A 22,742-nucleotide genomic window follows, 5' to 3' on the forward strand; every position below is an offset into this window, starting at 1 on the left:
CAAACCAGATGGTGACGGCCAAAATGCCAGACTGGAGGCTTCAAAACGGCAGTTCACAAATTAATGGGTGGCGTAAGGGTGGGTTGACAACTGTGAAATACAGCTCCTCTTTATATCCTTCCAAAGCTTTAATCTGATAATAAATGTGATACGAAGATAGTTAGACAACAAACTGTTATTCAATTTATTCTTTAATTACTCGAGACAGCAGGAACTCTCCAGTTAGTTGGAAGTCTGTAATAAACTTCAGAAGATTACATTACATTACCAGTCATTAACATGTTCTCATGTAAGTGTAGTGACCAGGTTTTTTTTAAACAAAGTCACTGCAGATGCAATTTAAGTTTTTGCCTTGTTTTTCATAGTTTGTCTTTTTTGTTTTTTTACTTAGTTTGCCCTGGAGCTGAGGAACAAGGTGTGGCCCGCCTTCCGGCAGGCCGGTGTTCTCCCTCACCCACTTGGCTGCATGGACTTTGTTCCCACCAACTGCCACGTCAACTTGATGCAGGTCTCCTACCCCAAAAGCACTACCTCTGCTGGCAGGACTTTCAGCATGCGGTTTGGTCGCAAAAACTCCATCTTTGGCCTGGACCATGACCAAGGTAGGAGCAAGACACACGCACGCACACACGCACGCACACACCTCTATCCAAGAAGATTTGAACATTCGTACAATTTCCTCACAATCACATATTCACTGCTTAAACTAAGCTTGGCTGAGATCAATCCCCTTCATGATAATATAGCTTAACCGACTTAACACTAACTCAGTGATCATTTTGACTAATTACCCTCTATGACCATTTTAATCCCACAGCAGAGAGGCGGGAACACCAACCTCAGCCTCCTACAGTAGTCATACGGTCTCAGGAAGGATTCCCATAGTAAATTTGATGAGTGGCTTGCCATTAAGACTCCATTAGCCCCAAGCCATGCTCCAGTTATTGACATGAGAAGTGAATGAATGACGTCAGCAAAGCTGGTGCCTGAAGGCAGTGTAAGAATGTGTGCCATTCACTCCCTGCTGCTGCAGAGGTCAAAGAGGAGAGGGAAAAAAAGAGAGTGAGAAGTTGACTTTAAGTGGAATGTAATGCTGCATAAGAATAATTTCAAGAATAGTGCAAAAGGTTAGAAATCCTTTGTTCATTGATACAGAAACAGAAGAATCCTGTTAAGTGTCTATATGACCCCAACTTCATAATGAAACGGTTTGATGATTATTGTAAATCTTTAGGGTTAACTGCTGAACTCTCTCCACTCTGAACAAAGATGAAAACGCAATACAGCTGTCCAGACAGCAGACAGTTAGCATTGCTTGCATTGTTCCAAGATGCCTCGTCTTCATCTTCCCTCCCGGCACCAGCTGCCGATCAGACATCTGCCGAGCAGTTGTACTGGTGGGATTTTCAACTTTGGTGCTTTTAAGTGCAGATTTTCCCTACTTAACCAGACTACAACCATGGAGATGAGCAGTCTTTAGTTTTGCGGGCCGAAACAAGGTTTATTACCTGAGGTGATTTAAAAAAAAAAAAAAAAAAAACACCAAACTATGAATTTTATAAGGATGTGCGGAATGTATAAAAACATCACTACTGTATTTAATGTTAGGGTTTGCACACTCTCGAGTTCATCGCAGGAATTTAAATCTGTCTTCAGTTTCTGGATGTGTCAGGTTATTACAGCTTAGTTTGGCATTCAACCCAAGTAAACAGTTTTTGCATCATGCGCTCGCCGTACATATCAGTTTCATAAGTGTCCTTTAAGAAGTTGTTTTTCATTGAGACCTAAATAGAGAACAGACAAGAGCGTTACTTCATAGGTTTTCAACATCTGGGTTAGATATAATTGTCAGAGAGTGAAGTCTTTTTTTACTTAACCACCGCTAACATGTTGTTATTCGCACTGCTCCTCTCCTCTCCTCTCCTCTCCTCTCCTCTCCTCTCCTCTCCTCTCCTCTCCTCTCCTCTCCTCTCCTCTCCTCTCCTCTCCTCTCCTCTTCCTCTTCCTCTTCTCTTCCTCTCCTCTCCTCTCCTCTCCTCTCCTCTCCTCTCCTCTCCTCTCCTCTCCTCTCCTCTCCTCTCCTCTCCTCTTCCTCTCCTCTTCCTCTTCCTCTTCCTTTTCTCTCCTGTAGCACAACTGAATCCCATGTCCCACACTCAACACTGCATGACCAGCATGGGAGCTCCTTCGTGGAGCTGCACCGGTCTAGAAGGAGATGAGGCCGATGGCAGCGGGGAGGTGACGGTGGATGGCGGCAACGGTTTGATGGACAGTCGCCGGGGGGGACACAGAGAAGGCGGGCTGAGTTTCCTGCTCAAACAGGAAGACACGGAGACACAGGACGCTTACATTTACTTGTACAGCCGCCTGGATGTTGCCGTGAGGGAAATGAGGCAGTATGTTACTCAAATAGATGTGTAAGTGTCACAGATCATATTGAAACTCTTTTTAATATGAATATGTTTTTCGTCTACCTTCAAATGCCTTTTTTTAAGCAATTTTTTTTATACCTTTTCCATATAAATCTCTTCTCTCCACCCCTGTGACAAGTGCCATCGATCAGATAAATAGAAAAGTGTTTACTCACATACATTCAGAAAATATCTTCAGTTTAGACGGCCTGGAGCTGTTATCAAATATTGCCATTCCACTGGTGTTTTTATATGAATAGACTATTTTTGTAGCCTTCACAGTGACATTTAGAGATCTCTGCATAAAAAGCCAGGAGCTTGTATCTCCACGCCAGCCTCCCGAGACCGTTCATCAGCCGTGCTTTTGTCTATCTGCCCTTTGCCTTGTTTAAAGCTGAGGATTTACAAAAGGAACATTCTTCAGGCCCAAAATATTTATGGGTCGGACCCAGTACAGGAACAGGGAGGGAGGCCGGGATAACATCCAGAGAGAAAGACACGTATTGTGTGTCTGTGCGGAGGAAGGGGTGTGACAATGTGAATAAATAGATGTGTAAGTTTGACGGTGGGGCATCCATGCATAGTGTATTTCAATGTAAATATGAGCATAATAGAGCCTTCACATCAATCATTTAATTCCAAGAGATGTGAAACATGTTTGAGACATTTAAAAACAGATTTCCACAGTTTAATGCATCATCAGCTGATATTAGATTATGTGGCTCACTCAGTTTTGACAAACCACCAGTCTGTCCAATATGTTGTATACAATAATAAAGTCCTAAATGCTCTCTGGCCTTTGATGCTGAGAAATGGGTTTGGTCCTCGTGCTGTGTCAAGACCTTTCACAATTCGTGGAAAAGTTCATTATGGATTGCGAAACATCTGAAAAACAAACACTTTTATCTGCAGTACAGATACAGTATCAGTAAACAAGATACGATAAGACTTTTATTAGATTAATCCCACAGCGGGGAAATTCAGTCGTCACAGCGGCTTAAGGATACAGGTAGAAAAGATAAGTACAAAAACTGCAAATACAATACAAATAGAAGACAACATTTGAAAACGTTTTGAATAAAGACCAAAGTATATAGACACACACACACACAATAAATGGTGAGTTATATAAACTAAATACACCTTTTTAAATGCTGAAATATAGGCCAACAGTTTTATTTAACCATTAACATGAATGCACATTTCTATGAACTCCGGAGCTCATGACTGCAGATGAAGCTGTTGTCTGAACAATCCTACAACATTCTGAATGTGTCAAAATCCTCATGTTTAAAATGCAAAAAAGGTACATGCAAAAAATGTCTTGTGACCTTTTGCACTGTCTACAGTTTGTTTTCAAATCTAATTTTGTTAATAATACCTTGTTTTTGTTTCCTCAAGCCTCTTGTCGTCTATCACCGAGCCCACGCAGCTCCAGGGGGTGGGCGGGGAGCCTCCGGTCTACGAGCCGAGTCAGCCTCCCTCTCTGGCCCCCTGCGAGGACGGCTGTGACCAGGACAAAGTGGAGCAAGGCGGCATTAAAAGGGTCTGCTTCAGGGTGAACGAGGACGACCAGGAGGACTCGGGTCACGACACGATGAGCTACAGGGACTCCTACAGGTAAATGGTGGTTTAAGAGGGTCTCAAAAAAGTGGATGTTAAAGTGCAACCTGGTCCTGAGACTTACCAACTGAGAGCTGAGTAGTTTATACAACTTAAACTGAATCATTTAGAGCAATGCTGTCATTCCTCTGTTTTCAATAAGCCACCTGGTAAAGCAGCACCTTTATAAAACACAAGATTGGAGACACAGCACACACTTGGCTTACACCTGGATTTCTAACTGTGGACTCTATAAAACATAAACAACATTCAAACTCCCTCCTTACTCCACAAACCTATAATGCTTCTCATTTACCCCCTTTGGAGGCTATAATTCCTTCCAGATGTCGGCATCTTAACTCCGATCGAGGGCTAAAAATGACTTCAAAATGTTGCGCTAGAATCTGGTTATGTCATTTGCTTGTTGCGAGTTCATTCAGATGTTTGCCTCTGTGTGTGTGTGTTTGTGTTTGTGTGTGTGTGTGTGTGTGTGTGTGTGTGTGTGTGTGTGTGTGTGTGTGTGTGTGTGTGTGTGTGTGTTGCACGGTTCACTGGGCAGAGCTCCACTGAGCCCCACCCTCCACCACCCACTAAGATGTAGTTATTGGTTGTTGGTGTGGTGGGCTGGTGTATAATAGAGCCAAATGTTTGGGGCGAGGCCTCCTCACCCGCTCTGTCATTAGGGCTCGGCCACGCCATGTGGAACGCAACTACCTCATCACAATAAAATGTAAAGGAAAATGTAGGCTGTTCGTGCGCGCACACACATGCACACACACATACACACACAAACACAAACGCACGCACGCACACATTGGGTTGTTTACTCAGGGTTTTGAATCCAAGTGGAAAAAAAAATACTGTGTTCAAGGTAGCAGTGTAGCTCAGTAAACGTGAATGAATCCTCCCACTTGTACATTTTTGGACATGATGAAATGTGTTACTGTGTTTCAGAGATGGGTGTTTGGATCTTTTTTTAATTTTTTTGTCCTGCTTAAGAGAATCAGGTATTAAAAGCTTGAGGTGCTGACAGACCACAGCAGAGCTCAACAGTTGGAGGTCAGCAGCCAAGTACAGCCTGTGAGGAACATAATGTTACTGAGGGACAGGAGAGACTGGCTTCTGGATATACACACACACACACACACACACACACTCACACACATTCACACACACAGGGGTCAAAGACAGAGACATGCTGAGAGGATTGAGAAGAAGAAAAGGATTGTGTGAAGAACGTAGTGTTTGTTTCAAACTCTGGTACATTGTGTCTTCCATAAATCGCTGGCTCCTGAGTGAACGTGTGCATCTGTGTGTATGTGGCCCTTTTAAGACCTTTTGCCGTGTGTGTGTGTCCCCAGATCCAGTTGAGACCGATTACAGTTCACCTTCAGTGTCAGAGTGTATCTCGGGTGATTGATTGTCCTTACATGCCGATTAGCCCCGAACATCCCTTGTTTCCTCGGAGAAGAGCCCAGTCACAATTAATTAACGATGTCCTGAAATATATTCACTGTATATTGCATTGTGGGAAAATATGTCCCTTAACGCCAACCCTAAAAAAAAAAATCAAGTGGTTTCAGTCTGTGTGCTGGCATTTTCAGTACCCTTTATTTCAGTGTGAATCCTACCTGTAGCTTTATATTATAACAAGGAAGTTGTTGATGAGTTGTTTTCAATGTGTTTATGAATGCATTCTCACCTGTATTTAGAGCTGTAGTCGACATGTATGTGTTTTCGTGTGTGTGTGTGTGTGCGTGCGTGCGTGCGTGCATGTGTTCACCACTACAGTAGTACTAATTATCACAGTGGGGCTTTCACTTTTGGCAGGAGGGGTGTGAAGCTAAATTTGGAAATAATCTTTTTGTGAGACAGAGTGTGTGTGTGTGTGTGTGTGTGTGTGTGTGTGTGTGTGTGTGTGTGTGTGTGTGTGCGTGCGTGTGTGCGTGCGTGCGTGCGTGCGTGCGTCTGTCTGTGTCTGTAACTGAATTCAGCCAGAAAATATTACTCCCCGTGCAGATGCAGACATCCAGAAGGGGAATAATACTCACAGGGAGGGAGGCGATTATGTGTATTCGTCAACAAATACAGAGAATAGTTTTGAAAAATATTTTTTTCTTTACTAGTCCATACACACATTTTACTATAAGTGTATGATGTTGTGTTTTTTTTTTCTGGTGTGTGTGTGAGTAAAAGCCAGCTGAGAATTCAAGCCAAGTGATATTAACTCTCCCCATAATTGTAGCAGCTCTGCGGTAGCCACCCCCACCACCCTACCAGAACACACACACTTTCCCACACACTTATACACACATTTAGAGACCACAGAATAACCCGGCAGGTGATATCCAGGCCTCACTCCCCCACTCTGTCATCCAGCCACGGCTCATAATAGTAAAGGAAGACAAAGCCACTGTTGTCGTTTCGTAGCTCCTAGTCCCTAGTAGCCCATTTGTCATGGTAATTCAGCTTGTGAATCACTCCGAGCTCCTCTGAGGGGATTGTGAGCGTGCTCCCTTAAGGCCATGTATAATTTGAGCCACATAAATCTTCCACATGCTCCCGGTAATCATGTTGAATCACGTAGATGTACGACTATAAATACCAAACTGAGACATTTTACAAAACTGTCCCAGAGACGGTGAAATTGTCTGCACACACCAGAATGAAGGAATACAGCTGAAAATAGTGTGTCCATAAAAGTATCTGTGTCAATGAAGAGCTGCATTTCAGTCTGATGCGCTCATGTATTATTAGTCAAATATTTGGGAATGTAATGCAGCCACAGTTTACTGACTGCTCCTCTGTGTCAACCAGCAGCGGTTGTTGTTGGGAGAAACATTTAATTACCTTCGGTCTCACATACTGTAAATCAGAAAAGGCATGTACAATCAGAAGGATTATTTGGCAGCATAATTACCAAATGCTGCTTTGGAAATCCTCGATGCGGTTGAAGAACGGAATGAAACCTCTTTGTTTTATAATGCATTTTAACAGTGTGTATTTGTGTGTGTGTGTGTGTGTGTGTGTGTGTGTGTGCATTTTTGCAGTGAATGCAACAGCAACAGAGATTCAGTCCTGTCCTACACCAGCGTGCGGAGTAACAGCTCCTACCTGGGGAGTGACGAGATGGGATCAGGTAATACATGCCTCTGGTTTTCTGTCCATCTGTAAAAGAGTGACAAAGTAGGATTCAGATTCAGATTCAGCCAGTGACACATTTCTGTTGTTTCTGGCTCTGCGTGTTGGATTTTTAAAGTGAAACAATGATCGTCTCAGATCTGGTGTTTGGTTGAATAGCCAGCACAAGACAAACTGTGTCGCTGTGCAAACAGACGACTGCATAACAAAGTGAATTCAGTGTAAACAACATAAGCCAGGCTTAGGCAAATACTTGCTTTTTGAACATCTAAAAAAAGACAAGAAATAATGGATATTTGCATAAGAATAAATCAGTAGTTGCCTCGTTGTGATGGCTCTTTATTTTGTGATAATGTTGATCAGATGTCACACTTCTCCAAAACAGAGAAATCCTGTGGAGGTGACTGTGGCCAGATATTTTAGAAACAACATTTCATAACCCCCAAAGCCACATTCGTGTACAGTGAGCCAAATATGTGTCCACTGCGACAGTATTTATTGCTTTGTTTTTGTCTGCATTATTATTTATTAGCCTTCATACTTTCAAATTTGAGACTTTAAGCCGAATTTACATTAACAGATGGACAAAAAGTGTGTTTACTACGTGCAGGTGGTCAAATAGAAATGAACTTGTGTCTAAATTTGTGATATTTTTGGGGGTTTTTCTGGTCACCAGGGGATGAGCTGCCATGCGACATGAGGATTTCCTCTGACAAACAGGACAAGCTGCACGGCTGCCTCGAGCACCTTTTCAACCAGGTGAGTTCTGCCATTCAGTTTATGGTAAAAGGTGAATTTTCTTTCTGCAAGAGGGGCTTCGTTGATGTTTTCTGTCGCAGAATGTGCTCTTGAATGCTTTTCCAAACCCTCAGTCTAATTTTAACTTTAAACGCAGCCAGTAGATGTAAAACTGTAAGATAGAGAAACAAGAAACCCACATGTCAGCATTAAGCATTTGGAACAGATCATGGTGATAATGATCGGTCAACATCTGGGCTGAGTTACCTCATGCAGCTCTCTGTCCTCTGCTCAGGATTCTGGCTTAATCTCTCATCTTTCACTTGACCTGCTTTCTTTCTCTTGCCCCTTCTCTTTCTGTTTTTCTCCTAACACACACACACACACACACACGCACACAGGCAGAGTTTCACTGATACATGGGCAAAGTCAAATCCATCTCAGCATGAGGTGCCCTTTGACTCCCCGTGAGGTGCACCCATTTTGGCTGCTATATCTCTTTCCACATGCAAACAGCAGCTTGGGGGGCCTGCAAACACAAGCCTTCTTGTTGTTAATGTTGACAGATCTCTGACTGACGTGTGTGTGTGTGTGTGTGTGTGTGTGTGTGTGTGTGTGTGTGTGTGTGTGTGTGTGTGTGTGTTTGTGTGTGTGTGTGTGTGTGTGTGTTTGCATGACAGAAAGAAAGGAGGTAGTTTGAAGGGGAAAGGATGAAATAAGTGGAGAATATGACGGGGGGAAGTACAGAAAAAGCTTGAATGTGTGTTTGCTTTTATTTTTACACGCAGGTTGACTCCATCAACAGCCTGCTCAAAGGACCTGTCATGACCAAGGCCTGCGAGGAGACCAAGCACTTTTACTCTGACCACAGCCAGCCAGGTGCATATTTGTTTCTGTGTGTTTGCTGCTTGAAAGGTGGGAGTGTGTGTAAACGACATGCACTCACACATTCTCCGTTTTTATGTGATTAGAGTTTCGTCAAACAGAAGACTGGACTGTTCGTTGTCGTTATGTCATCCACAAGAACATCCAAGAGGACCCCTGGAACCTCCCCAACGCCATCAAAACCCTGATGGACAGCCTGCAGAGATTTGTGGACGGTGAGTGGAACACACGCATGCACACACCCGGGCCACATGGTCGTGCACGCTCTCACTCGCATCTTGTTTTCTTTCTTTCTCTACAGAGGGAAAGAACCAGCTTCTCCTGGCTCTGCTCAAGTGTACAGGTAGAGTAACGAGTCAGCGGGTAAAGAGAAGCAGTTCACATTCGGTGCAATAAAGTGGCAGATAATTAGACTAGAGTGTAATTTTCCATCAAATTACCAGAAGAGACAGGCGGTGCAATCACTCGGCAGAGCTCAGTCTCATAACCAGAGCATTTTAAATGATTCCAACAGTTTAGAGCTCTTTGCAAATGAGATCATCCATCATGTGAAATTACAGCCGGTTTTACATCAGGACATCTGCAGAGCCTTAAAACATCTTTGATAAATATTAAAATATATATAAAAAAAAGTTGTATTCAAAATACCCAAAATACATTTGAGCTATTTTTTCTGTTTCTTGTTTATTACATGCGCTTTATTAAAAAGATAAAGCAATTTAAGTATACACTCTTTCCAGTATATTTTGCTCTAACTCTTAAGTATAAGTTTCAGCTGTCAGCAGTGTTTTTTTTTATTTTTTGTAGAAAGGTCATATTCAGGTTGGCTCTGTGTGTTTGTGCTGGAATGAGGGTTGGTGTCGAAGCACATGACGCTCTCATCCCTTTGAACTGAGCTCAGTGGCATATGGTGCTGGTTAATGGGACATATCATGTCAGAGTGTTGAGCTTAATGGAATAAAGTATATGCACTGGAGCCAGTTCAGGACACGTGTAATGAGGAAGGTTCCTTTCCCCGTCCTGCCCACTGACCTGCTCACCCCCATAACCTCCAACCTCTGTAGCACTACTTCATCAGTCCCTGACATGATCATCTCTCCAAAAACCACCAGACACGTCGCTGCAGCTGCGACGGGACGTGATCTTCTGCCAGGCGGCGACGGGCGCCTTGTGCACGCTGGCCGAGCAGCTGCTCACAGCACTGCGGTCGCGGTTCAACAACGCTGGCGAGTACCAGGAAGACAGCAAGGAGACCAGCCACAAGTGGCTGGAGCAAATATCTGTCATCGGGGTTTTGCTGAACTTCCAGTCCACACTCGCTCCACACATGGTGAGTACAGATTTGGTTGTAGAAACAGGAAATAACAGGGTTCGATAGTTCATAGTTGAATGTAATTTTTAGATGCATGCCTGGATCTTTTTCTACTTTCCTGGTGTTTCCCAAATGCTCTGGGTCTGCATGGCTTTCTGGCCAATGCACCTGTCTCCACAACTATCACAGCTCTCTTCCTGGTGCCACTTCTGAGCTCTCTTTCTCTCCTCCGGCAGAAGGAGGAGCGGACCATGCTGGAGGACACCAAGGCAGCCCTGTTGGACCTGGACAAAGTCACTGTGTTCTTCAGGCAACTGAGGGACGAGTGTCTAGTCGCAAGTAAGACACTCCACCAGCGAAGACAGAGTCAGCCCATTCAAACCACGCTGCTGCTAATGAGCAGCTGTATGTTTTGAGCAACTCGAAATAAAGTTCTATTATGTGCCTGTATGGGAGCTATTGAGGGTGAAATTGCCAATTTGCCATTGCTGATTCAATTTTTTTTTTCAGTGGAGAGCACCTGAATAGGGAGATATAACAACATTATAATGGCTTCATAAATCATCTTAAACAAGGTCAAAGCATGCAGTCGCTTAAAGTCCTTGTTGTCCTTGTATTACAAATAACTTGGTCCCTCTTGACAGTCTCTGAGGGGCTTCATTTAAACTTTAGTGCTGCTCTGAGACACATAAAATACTTATACAAGTGTCATTGAAGCACCCCAAAATATATACAAATATTTAAATACTTAAAAGTAATATTATTGCATCAAAATGCAATATGGGGTGGTTGAGAAATTAGCTTTTGGAGTGTGAAAATGTATTTTGTGGTTTGCATTGCTTCTTTTCTGCCAAACCACTCAAGGTCAGAACATTTATGTCAGAGTAACTATTGTAATACAAAGGTGTAGAGCAGCAGTTTCCACTGAGGATGCGCCCGGGTTTTTTTAAAAGGGCATTGTGGGCATCTCTACATAACTGCGTGTATCAAAGTTAAAGACTCAGGTGCATTTGTGCCGCTAACAACCTTAGTATCTGCATTCATTGAAGGTGGTCCGGGTTAGCGGAAGCCTCAAAGCCAGCAGATACAAAGGATGACTGCATCCTAAATCAGTCCTCTTTTCAGCAGCCTCAACATGGCCGGCAGAGATTGCTGCTCAAAGGAAAAGCACAACACGCACTTCCCATTTTAAGAGGCAACATTTTGGATGAGGCATGGATTTGCATTTCTACATACACGCTCAGCTGCAGGAAGAATTTTGTGCACACATGCATATATTGTACTCGCATATGTTAGCCAGTACATATTGCTATCGATCATTCCTACCGTACTTATTGAGTACGCATTACAGGCACGTAGTGATATATAGACTGAAAAGTTTTAGAACCAGCTTCTTTGCTGAAGTTGCACATCCGCTCAGACTGCTGCAGTGCACGTAGATGGTTTGTGGCGTCAAGAGTCCATCGGACAGTATTGATTTGCTAATAGCATTCTCAGTCAGCTGACAGCTATAAGTAGAGTACACGCATGTAAGCACCACAGAGTGTGAGGGCCCTGAGCCTGAAGCACCGCAGCCAAATCCACCAGATTATGGCTTGATGGGTTCTCCAGGAAAGAGTGCTGACCCCACAGGTGACGCCGTAAAGGTTATCCATTCCATCTTCTGAGAAAATGTGAGGAGAATTAAGCTGATGTATAAATTATTACTAGTCATGTATTGTTGGTAGAAATAGAAAAAAAAATGATGCTCTGCATATAAGTCATATATTTATTACAGATTAAAAACAAACAAACGATTGTTTTAGATGCAGAAAGATATTTACAAATTAAAAATGTACCAGTTAATGATCTAACCACCTAAATAGAACATGTCTTTGCCACATATGAGGAAATCAACCTCTGTCCATTTGCCCTGTGCAATGAGTTGGACACCACACATCAGATTTCCACAAAATGTAAAATATTTGTATTCTATGCCTTTAAAATTTTAATAAAATATCACTAACGCTATACAGTATAGGTATATATAAACATAACGTCTAGATACAGACGCAGTAGTGAGTGTGCCACATATTGTCCAAACACTAAAACATAGGTAAGAAACACTGTTTGTTTTAAATGGAATTTAGTCATTTTCTTTCCATTACAGTGTCAGTGTCATAGCAAAGTGAAGGAAATACTGGAGGCACAGTAAACAGTAAAGTTTCCACCTTCAGCCCTGGCAGGATGAAGCTTCTGATGTCACTGCTGTGATTGTGGTTTGAAGTGATTGTTGACTTTTATGCATATTAAAAGTAAATGTTTCACAGTTAATTTCCAACAAAGTATCTGAATGTACTTCAGGGTAACTAAATTCCTATATAGCGTGTTACAGTTCTCACATTTTCACATGTTGAGTGGCTCCAACAGCCAAAAGTGTTACAGTCTTGTTAACTCCTCTTTTGTCCGTCTGTCTGTCTGTCTGTCTGTCTCTGTGTGTGTGTGTGTGTGTGTGTGTGTGTGTGTGTGTGTGTGTGTGTGTGTGTGTGTGTGTGTGTGTGTGTGTGTGTTTTGCAGACACACCAGTGTGTTACCAGGTGGAGGGCAGCCGGCAGGCCCTGAGGGTCACCCTGTGCCTGGACAGCTGTCACTTCAGTGAGCTGCCCAGTCGGCTGAAAAATGGAGGCAGCCTGAAGCTCCACACTGTGCTCTTCACTAAGGGTAAGACTAGGCAGACTGGGACAGGAGAACCGGAGGGGCGTGGATCAGTTGGTACAGCGGGTTTTAAATGTGACAAGTAGGGCCAGGTGTCGTTCCCTTCATGTAAAATAGCTCAGTTTCAGCACCAAAGCAATATCTTCTTCTTCTTCTTATTCTTCCTTCTTTCTTCTTTCTTCTCTTTCTTCTTCTTCTTCTTCTTCTTCCTTCTTCTTCTTCTTCTCCTTCTCCTCCTCCTCCTTCTTTTGCTTCTCCTTCTTCTTCAACTTTTCATTCTTCTCGTTTATCATGCAGCCTTTTAACACCTGCAGATTTCCTGATAGCTCTATATGCTTTTATTGAGTTAGACTGAAGCCCTTTACTGTCCATTTAAAACTTCCCACCTTCACAGTCTTCTTTGCTGCAATGCTTCCTTTAGTCCTCCATCAGTCTCAGTCTTCAGATGAATAGAGGACATTACGCATCATGCCTGTCTGCCAAATACACATTAATTTTCCATACACAAGTGCTAGTTGGAACACTAATCTAATGAGAGAGCTTATGTACTTCAAAGTGCAACTCAGCTCAGAGCTTTTCAGTGGTGCAGCTGTGTGAATGAACATCGCCACCTTCTGGAGAATAGTCTTGGCTGCAGGGGGGATGTACAGGGCAATGTGATGTTGCAGGTGTTGTAGTTTCCGTGTGTAGACATATATATGAGAAGCATATGTTCTCATACAAACATTTTTCACATTGTGAGAACATTCGGGCCAATTCTTACTTTTTTTAAAGTATTTTCTTAATGTCAAGGTCATGACCTTTATAGCCAGTTAAAGGCTGTTTAGACTGAATAGATGAAGGGTTCAGAGTTAACACAAAAATTAGGCCTAATGATGAGGTTGATTTTAATTCTGGGGTTATAAGTCCCGTGTTCATATAAGTGTGTATCTCCTTCCTTTTTTGTTGCAGCTCTGGAGCGTCCGGAGGGAGTGTCCCAGCAGGACTACGCTGCCATGGAGGACTTCCAGCAGCGCACCAATGCCGTCTCACTAGAGAAGGTCAAGGCTTACTACCGCAGACTGAGGTACGCTGGGCTATACCGCATCGCAACTCTTCAGCGGCTTCACTCCTCTCTCGGGATATGTTTCACCTTAAAGCAGGAGTTCGCCGTGTGGTGCTGCATAAGCAAGCAGAAACTTGGCTTCTGTTGCGGTTTTACTCTCCTTTTTTGTTTTCTTTTTTAAATCAAGGTCTTGACTTTTTTTTTTAGAGCCAGACCTGCTCTCAACAGAATTCCACATCCACTAACGGGATTTTGTTGGCTTGTTCATTAAGTAAAGCAAAATGACTCCTCCATATCTTTTGTTTTCTAACACTGTGTGCAGGAATTAAGGGATAATTAAGGAATATTTCCCATACAGTATGAATTTGAACTGTCAGATATGTTTTTTTTTAGGAATCAGAATATTTACAGTTTTACAATATTTTCTATAATATGCTACTTTTTACATGCCTTTGATTAACAGGTCGAAATACAATGAATGTAGTTTATTTTTGATGATCTTTCTGTTTTAAATATATATGTATATTTATATTAGCATGTACAGTATGTGTTCATTCAGACTTTAATTTGACTGTTCTTCTTGTTTATTGCCCTGAAACATAATACTGTTTATAATAGCCTCTTGATCTGGTCATCATTTCTGATATGTACACACTAATTCCCAGAAAATGACTCATACAACATCAATAAATGATGAAATATCTACTGTAGCAGATGCATATTCCATAAAGTAAAGTATTCTAGATGCTAGATGACTCAGCTCTCAGACAAAGTGAGTCATAGGACACAAATCTGTACATTTTCAAAGCACACGATGAGTTTTAAAATAGAAATGCTTTTGTCCCAACAGGGCTTTCTATCTGGAGAAGTCTAATCTCCCCACAGACTCAAACGCCACAGCGATGAAGATAGACCAGGTAAATATACACTTATTCTGATGTATTTCCCATTTACTGCTACATTTTACTCTCTATGGTCTTGTATCACAGTGACTTATATCTTGTTCCTGTAACATAAGTCAATTTTTTTTTTTTTATATATAATGTTGTGACTGAATATAAATGCAAGCACAGATACTGGGACTTGAAGTTAGAGACCTTCAACCAAGCATTTCCAAAGTAAGATGAACTGGTGTGCTTTTCCCTCCACTGGAAACCCCCCCTAGCTCAAGACCTCCCTATTAACTCTGACTAACCTCAACACCTCAGCATTATAAACTGCCTCCATTTGAACTTCAACACTAGTGTCCCGAACTGACTGTAGCTGCAATAGACTCCACTGATTAAACCTGAATAGAACATAGTGCCAATATAGAGAGCTTTATTCTCTCTATACTGTATCTAGACTGCAAAGAGGTAAACACCTTTTGAGTTATAGTTTATGGTTTTCTCCTTGTTTATGCTGGTACTCCATCTTACAAGTCAGTTACTCTACTTTGCAAAGTATTGCATATTAAAATACTTTAATTCTACAAATTACCTTTGTTACAATGTTTTATATTCCTCTTCTTAAATTGAATTGATATTACGGCGTTATTTTGGAGTGTTCTGCTTATTTTACTGTCACTTGTCCTGCCAAAATGGCCAGAAATAAAGAAACAGTATGGGAGGCAATCACAAAGTTCAGAGACTGTTCCTGTTGCATGCAAACTCGGCGCAGCACAGAGCAGGGGGAAACTATCACCTGTATGAGGAAGTATTCCAAGTTGTGTCGCTTGATTAACATCAGCATATTTGCTGGGTTATCCACGGTGAATTCGTCCCTCAGACTGTCAACACAGAGTTTAACTGTGATGTTTGGCGGCGCCTGAGGGAAAACATTTGGTGCAAACGACTGTGGCACAATGGCGTTTGACAACACACCCGCTGACAGGATGTCGAAAACACACAATGGTCGCTCCCCACCATCCATGCTCACTGGATTTGGGTCCCTGTGACTTCGCTCCCTGCTCAGGTTTCAGTTCCATGGTGACATTGCAGATGTGCACATACGAGTGGTTACAAAAACATGTGTACATCAGACGCTGATCAAGTGATGTAACTTGGAGTATTTACTTACAAAGGTTATCGCTTCCCCTTACGATTGTGCATAAAATAAATAGTCTTGAAACTTTCTGATTGCCCCTCATTGAGGTTACAAGGCATTTTTCATCCACTCGGTTTTATAAATCCAATTTCAACATTCAATGGTAGTCTAAATGACTTGTGAAGAGGGCATTTTTATAATATGCTATCGAGTCCTCCTGTTAGCAGTCCATTTAACCACTGACCCCGTGTGACGTTTATTTTACCCCCTCACAGCTGCTGCGACCCCTCAACACACTGGACGACCTCTGTCGACTGATGCAGTCCTACGTCAACGTGCGCCCGAGTGCCCACGGCCACCCGTCAGGTGTCAGCGTGCTGTGTGTGTCCTCCGAGCTGTGTAACCGCCTGGGAGCCTGCCACATCACCATGTGTGGCACGGGAATGCAGAGGTCAGTCAGGCACGACGTCGGCATCATTACGCTGCATGTGTATGATCACCGGACTGTCAGCTGGAATAAAGATTAACACGGTGCAGAGTCAGTGTGTCCTGCAGGTGCACATTATGGACAAACCCATCAGTGTGTGCTTATTACAGAGGAACAGACACGGCTAACCTTTCTCTTCTTTGCAGATGTACCCTAAGTGTGACACTGGAACAGGCAATGATCCTGGCCAGGAACCACGGCCTCATGCCGCGCTGCATCATGCAGACCATGGACATCATGCGTAAACAGGTAAACCTCAGTGGATCTCAGTCTGAGGTTCATGGGCCAGAAGAGGACCCTTTTAAATGATTTTAATAAGACCAAAGACTTGGAAATATGGGTCAAATCGGGGTCATATTATTACATACAATAATGCAATACTTTTTATTGAAATAAGTGTATTTTTATGATATTTATCACAACGTGGAATGCAACCAAAATCCCATACAGTAGTATGTATTAGTTTTAATATTAGTATTTAGTTTGATGTCCAGTGCAATCGGCTGTCCTCCACATTCATTTATTACATCAAACAAACTTTCAGACACAAAATCTCGGTAACCTATTAATTTGTTATTTACGTTGTAGTTTTAAATACTTGTTAGGAATGACTTTTTTTTTTTTTTTTTTTACTAGCCTAAGTGTTACCAACATATATAAGCGTGTTTTGTCTTTATTATACCCCCACTTTTCATGCTTAACATTTCAGAACAGTTGAGCCATTTGTTATATGGTCATTGTGCAGCTTATAGAATATATTTTCTATTATCAGGGGGCAAGAGTTGAGCTCTCGGCTAAAAACCTTAAAGTAATGGACCAGATGCCTCCAGCAGCCCCAAGGTACTGTATGAAGCCATTATCGGACACCTTTTCCCCTCTTCTATCAGTACAATACACCATTTATGGTCATAAACAAGACGGATTCCCCTCATTTAAGGTGGTCTCTTTTTTTTCCAACAGGCTCTTCAAGCTGTGTTTGCCACCCTCAGATGGAGAACTCTAAGAATAACGTCACTTGAGGACTGCGAGGGTGTGTGGAGAAGTGGAAGATATGATGAGAGATGACAGTAACAAAGTGTATGAGTCTCGCCTATTTCCTTCCAAGAGACACTGCCAATGGAAAGACCCCTGTCCTCTCTCCCCCGACTACCCCAGTTTCACAGGGATTATCGTAGCATGGATACCACTAGAGTCTTCAGTGCAGCGTGAAGGTTATACGAGACTGTACAGACGACTAATGTCAGATATCACGGAGCACCAACTGAGGCTCAAGACTAGTCATGTGCTTCACAACAGAGGTAAACAGGAGGAGGCCTCGTAAAGACGATGTCAACAGTGATTCTGCTACAAAACTGAGCTTGTGTTATTAACTGGATTAACCAAACTACCTGTAGCTGACTGTCGTCCTGAATGCAGACGTTATCCATTTTGCCTTGGACTGCAAACTCCAGAGAGAGCCGTCTCTTCCTCTGTTCGGACTGGTGTTCCCCAGGGCTCGATGTTTGGACCCCAGTTGAAGTAGAATACTAGACTCCCCTGGTATTCCTGTATGATAGCTGGCCGAGTAGATACAGAAAGTCAAAGACTAGACGGACAGGTGGAAGTAGGGATTGAGGGACAGATGAGAAAATGGTAATGATGGGGTGGGGCTGCTTCTTCTTCAGCCCGTTGCATGCGGTTACTGTGCAATTACTGTAGGTTTAGTGTGAGTACTGTATTACTGCACTATATGAAGGATAGTTATTTATTGTGTCCACAAGGAGCGTTTTTATCGCTTACTTAAACTATATCAGGTATTAAAGAATTAAAAGCATTCCAGCCTACGTATTGAACAGTATTTAAAGGACCAATGGCATGCCATTTTTTTTTTTTTTTTTTTTTTTTTTTTTTTTTATTTTATTTTTTTTTTTAGATGTAACTGCTTGTGTAATTTCATTTAATTATATTTTTTACCATGTCAGAAAGTGTTACATTAATCTTCAGGGAGTGCAAGGGATGGATGAGCTGAAATGAGCTAATCAGAATCAGGACAAAGGAAGCTAAAACCAGAGGCTGTTTGTCAACAAGCAGCCAAGTCAACAGGTTTGTGATGTTGAATCACTCTTAAATTATTAATATATTAATTAACTAGTTAAAGGACTGTGTTCAGTTAACTAAGACATCAACTGATTTTTTTAAAAATTGGCTTTCATGTTGTCTTGAAACTGCTGCGTTCACTGTAGGTATTAAAAGAAGCACAATGATTGGTCCATTCAGTGTTAGTAAAACGTACTGTAAACAGTGTGAGGTGAACAAAGGGACTGCTTGATGACTGAACCACAGTAACATTAGCTTACTGAAGATTTTATTTTCTTGTACATAGACTGTAACAATGTCAGAGGGAAAAGATAGGAAATGTATTACAGCAGCAGAGTAATGCTATAAATTAAATCGGATTATTTTTATGGAAATAATATAGTATATAAAACCTTTTGTATTTGTGACTGTGCATTGGAGGAAAAGCTGCATCTCTTTCTCTGAGCGTAACCTCACTGACAATTTGCTGTGTCTGACTGTTCAAATGAAATGCATTTCAAGAGCCTCTCTTGGCATGCTTGCATTCATTAGGCAGATCACTTAGTTTTCTTTTATTTATTTAAAGGCAGTCTGGGTTCAAATGAGCATGTTGGAATAGTCTCCGTAGATCCTGTGACAGTAGCATGACCTCTACACGTTTTTACATCCAATCAGTTATTTACACCATATCCTGTTTCAAATGTGCTCGTATCATGGAGCAGTGTAAATAGCACGAAGTCCCAATGCAGCATTAGTCACCGTAACCTGGTATTAATCGTGTTACCGGTTCAGATGAGCTAATGACTGCAGCATGTTGGTGTAGCTGGACAAACATGTCACCGATTACACATTTATTTACGTTATTCTAATATCTCCTTGTATATATTTTATCTGCAATATTATGTTGCTTGAAAATAACTGTACAAAGGATTTTTGTTCAATCTTTCTAAAATGATCATTGTAAATGGAATCTTAACACGCTAGTAAATAAAATGTTCCCAGTATGACAATGTTGTTGGTTTTTTTTTCTTGGGGAGGCCGGGTTGTTGGGATGTGGTGGTCTGACAGAGGACGGGATGTGCAACATAAAAATGCTAACACTCAGATTAAAAGTGTTTTCCCTATTGTCAGGATTTTTTTCCCCCAACTACCATTTGTCTTGTTCTCTTTCTACTTAACGTTGTGTCACACCCATGGTGGTGTTGCCCCTTGATCTCCTGCATGTTACTTCAGGTTCTCATCAAGGAGGAGTGCGCACAGATTATTATTCCATCTCTTTCCCTGCATACATCACATCAGCAGCCTGTGACTAAGTGCTGCTGGAAGTGAACAATAGGACTTGAGCTGGCTTCTTTTTTTCACCCCACTTACTCATAATCTTACTTTACATCATGGTGCGTATGATCTGTCTCATCACGCGGAAGCTGAATTCACTCACAACACACTGCTATACATTATTTAGACATCTTTCAGTTTCAGGTTTCTGCAAATTGATCTTTCACATTGAAATGTACATTTATATGTTTGCAAAGCTGCTGAGATTTTCCATCTTTGTGTTTTAAGTCTTGCTGATGTTGACGGGTACCTCAGGGTCCTGTATGGCTTCTCATTGAGAGACTGCGAACCTTAAAGGATAGCTTGACATAGTTTTTGGTGACCATTACCCTCACTGAAGAAAGCTGCGCAGATGAATATTGCATGAACATGCATCTTCTAATGAAAACCTTCCTTGCAGCTTCTCTCTTGTGCTGGAGTTGAGTGGAGAGGATGAAAGGTTATCTCAGGATAAATGGTTAGAATAAGACACTAATATGTCCTCTCCTCCCTCCAATGCTCCAATTTGACCACCCAGACCAGATGTTGTTTCACTAGAAGAAGACATTGAATTTGATTTGATTTTATACTATGTATTTCTTGGCCATTAAATAATTGCAGACAGTATCTAAATTACTGATGCGAATAAGTGATGAGACTGGAATGAAATTCTTGGGCATTTTCCTCCTTGCTGTGTGTCTCAGATAGCCGGAAGGGGCTAAGGCAGGAGCATACACGGTGCAGTTTCGCATAGTTATTGCAATTGGTTTTCAAGGGGGGGACCGACACCGACTGCGTTCACCAGCAGCACACACCCCTCAGCGCCGGTGATGCATCCCCGCGGCAAGGGCACGGACAACTCCTTGTCAGATTCGTCTCCACTTTAGAATGGTGAAGAAATCTCTCAACGGCGGGGTTTACCCAACTCAAGCCGGAGAGAAGAAGCACAAAGTCGGGTTTGTTGGTTTGGATCCCGGGGCTCCCGAATCCAGCAGAGACGGGGCGCTGCTCATTGCGGGTTCGGAAAGCACCAAGCGGAGCGGCATCCTTTGCAGACCGAGGTCCAGCGTCTCCGCCGGGAGAACCAGACCGTCGAAGAAAAATGCCAGCTATCGGAAACTACAGAATTTTCTTTACAATGCGCTGGAGAGACCGCGGGGATGGGCGTTCATCTACCACGCTTATGTGTAAGTGCTGTTTGTGCTTCATGTTGATTCGTGGCCTTTTTTTCTTTCTTTCTTTTTTTTTTCTTCTTCTTGGGGCTACACTGCTGTTATACTGTGTCATAATTTTAGATGAGCTGCTGTGGAGTTTTGCAGCTGGTGGGTCTCGTTCTGCATTGATGATCCGTGTTCTGATGGCGCACTAAAGGGTTAAAGTCTGTCCTGCTGCCAAGCTGCTACAGCCTGAATATAGGATGGCTATCACTTCACCTGCAGAACTCCGACTATAACTCCTTGTTTGAGCTTTTGCAACTCATGTCTTAGTGACATTTATGACTGACATGTATTCATGATGTAACACAGTCTAAGTTTGGCATGTGCTCACATTTACACACTATTGTTTTCTATTCACTGGAGTTGTCATACAGTAGCATGTTGCGGCAGGTTTCAGCACCGTGGTCTGTGGACAGCTCCGGGCCGCCTCAGTGCTTTATCACTAATTAACGTTGCAGTCCGTCTCTGCACAGTGATGTGGACTCTACCACATACAGAATAGCGTGTGTGTGTGTTTGTGTGTGTGTAAGCAAAAGGGAATGCTCTGTTTTTTACACCCAACAACCAGACAATCTGATGACTTATTGTTGCTGGAACATGATGCTTTGCTTTTCTTGCCTTTATGTGCAAGGCATTGTCTGGCAAAGAGTTAATATCAAACTCGAATGCCCCCATCATGAATATGCAAGTTGATGATCTGGGATCTCTGGAGAGTGATCAGCACTCAGAGAACCATGATAACAAAAATCACCTGACTGTTCTGTATTGAAGTGGTGCTGTAGCAATTTAGTGATATTTTTCTGTATGGTTGGGAGCTTTGCGAGATATTTTATGGTCACAATTTGTAGGGCAGATGCCAAGATATCCAGACTTTGATCCTACATTTCCCACAATGCAACCAACACATATACTTAGATCCTCCTAGCTTCATAATCACCCAACCTCCCTGTCTGTAATGCAGCCTTTCAGTCTGAGACAGCAGACAACTGTTTGCACCATCTGCACCTCATTACTAGTAAACCGATGTGTAAAATCAATGGAGTTCTCTTTTATTGCATGTGACGTGCAGTAGTTTTGTGCACGTTCTGCCCATAACTATAATGAAAAAGTGGGTCAACTGCGTCTTGAATCGCCCTCCAGCCATCCCAGAATCCCTCCAATGATACTGCATGCTTGGTAGTGAGGGGGTGAAGAGACATTAAGGAATTCACTGTGCGCAGCATATCGACTCCCCTGAGACAGCTGGATGGCCTGCGCTTTGATGTGAAGCGGCACACACACTCGCACAGGGCCTCTGGGTACTTTTAAAATATTAACAGAATACTACAGCAGCTGACTAACATGCCTTCTTCACCATTTGTTTTGCTTTTTGGGGGATGTTCATTGACCAGTGACTCCTATGCAAAAGTGGGTTTTTTTTTGTATTGTACAGCATTCGGAGTCAAGCTATTCCAAGCAGCCTAGTTAGAACAGGGTCAGTGCTTTCTAAAATAGGAATCCTCTAGAAAGTTGTGAATTTGTGTCGAACTCCGCCCGAACACAAGAAACCTGATTGGAGAAAAGTGATTGTAAACGTCACACTATTATGCACATACATTCCCATAATATGCATCTATCCTGCAAAAGAGTCTATGCAGTGTCACTATGACTCTTCCTTTTATTCCATGTGTCTGCTTTGTACATTATTCATAGTGACCACACTTCATTTCATCTCCCAACCCTTTGCCTCCAGCCAGATGATTTATAAAACTATCATGTGTCAGTCACCCCCCCCCCCCCCCCCCCCCATTCCCCTTCCCCTCTCCTCCATGTTTAA

At 42.4% G+C, this 22,742-nt stretch overlaps 2 protein-coding genes across 11 annotated transcripts in view; both read left to right on the forward strand.

Annotated features, from left to right (window-relative positions):
• The window catches only part of prex1 (phosphatidylinositol-3,4,5-trisphosphate-dependent Rac exchange factor 1), an 88,750-nt gene extending 69,345 nt beyond the window's left edge, over positions 1-19,405 (forward strand). Inside the window, exons 24-41 of one of the 2 annotated variants that reach the window (XM_069140266.1) lie at positions 392-602; positions 2,132-2,417; positions 3,813-4,031; positions 7,064-7,152; positions 7,831-7,913; positions 8,681-8,771; positions 8,864-8,992; positions 9,079-9,120; positions 9,890-10,107; positions 10,326-10,428; positions 12,646-12,789; positions 13,735-13,849; positions 14,679-14,745; positions 14,902-14,946; positions 16,129-16,304; positions 16,487-16,589; positions 17,113-17,180; positions 17,301-19,405. In XM_069140266.1, the coding sequence (XP_068996367.1) occupies positions 392-602; positions 2,132-2,417; positions 3,813-4,031; positions 7,064-7,152; positions 7,831-7,913; positions 8,681-8,771; positions 8,864-8,992; positions 9,079-9,120; positions 9,890-10,107; positions 10,326-10,428; positions 12,646-12,789; positions 13,735-13,849; positions 14,679-14,745; positions 14,902-14,946; positions 16,129-16,304; positions 16,487-16,589; positions 17,113-17,180; positions 17,301-17,343 (2,232 nt within the window). In that variant the 3' untranslated portion in view covers positions 17,344-19,405. The remainder of the gene's footprint in view (positions 1-391; positions 603-2,131; positions 2,418-3,812; positions 4,032-7,063; positions 7,153-7,830; positions 7,914-8,680; positions 8,772-8,863; positions 8,993-9,078; positions 9,121-9,889; positions 10,108-10,325; positions 10,429-12,645; positions 12,790-13,734; positions 13,850-14,678; positions 14,746-14,901; positions 14,947-16,128; positions 16,305-16,486; positions 16,590-17,112; positions 17,181-17,300) is intronic. The other variant, XM_069140267.1, reaches the window with a different exon arrangement.
• Positions 19,406-20,413: 1,008 nt separating this feature from the next.
• Positions 20,414-22,742, forward strand: part of LOC138192804 (potassium voltage-gated channel subfamily KQT member 2-like) — a 31,081-nt gene continuing 28,752 nt past the window's right edge. For 5 of the 9 annotated variants that reach the window (XM_069140471.1, XM_069140472.1, XM_069140474.1 and 2 more), the window contains exon 1: positions 20,415-20,896. In XM_069140471.1, coding sequence (XP_068996572.1) covers positions 20,598-20,896 — 299 coding nt within the window. In that variant the 5' untranslated portion in view covers positions 20,415-20,597. Of the gene's footprint in view, positions 20,897-22,742 lie in introns of all 9 variants that reach the window. The other 4 variants (XR_011177834.1, XM_069140469.1, XM_069140473.1 and 1 more) reach the window with 1 other exon arrangement.

Source organism: Embiotoca jacksoni, unplaced genomic scaffold (assembly GCF_022577435.1).
Source record: "Embiotoca jacksoni isolate LCO1_2020_lvr unplaced genomic scaffold, fEmbJac1.0.p SCAF_9, whole genome shotgun sequence".
Classification (NCBI taxonomy): domain Eukaryota; kingdom Metazoa; phylum Chordata; class Actinopteri; family Embiotocidae; genus Embiotoca; species Embiotoca jacksoni.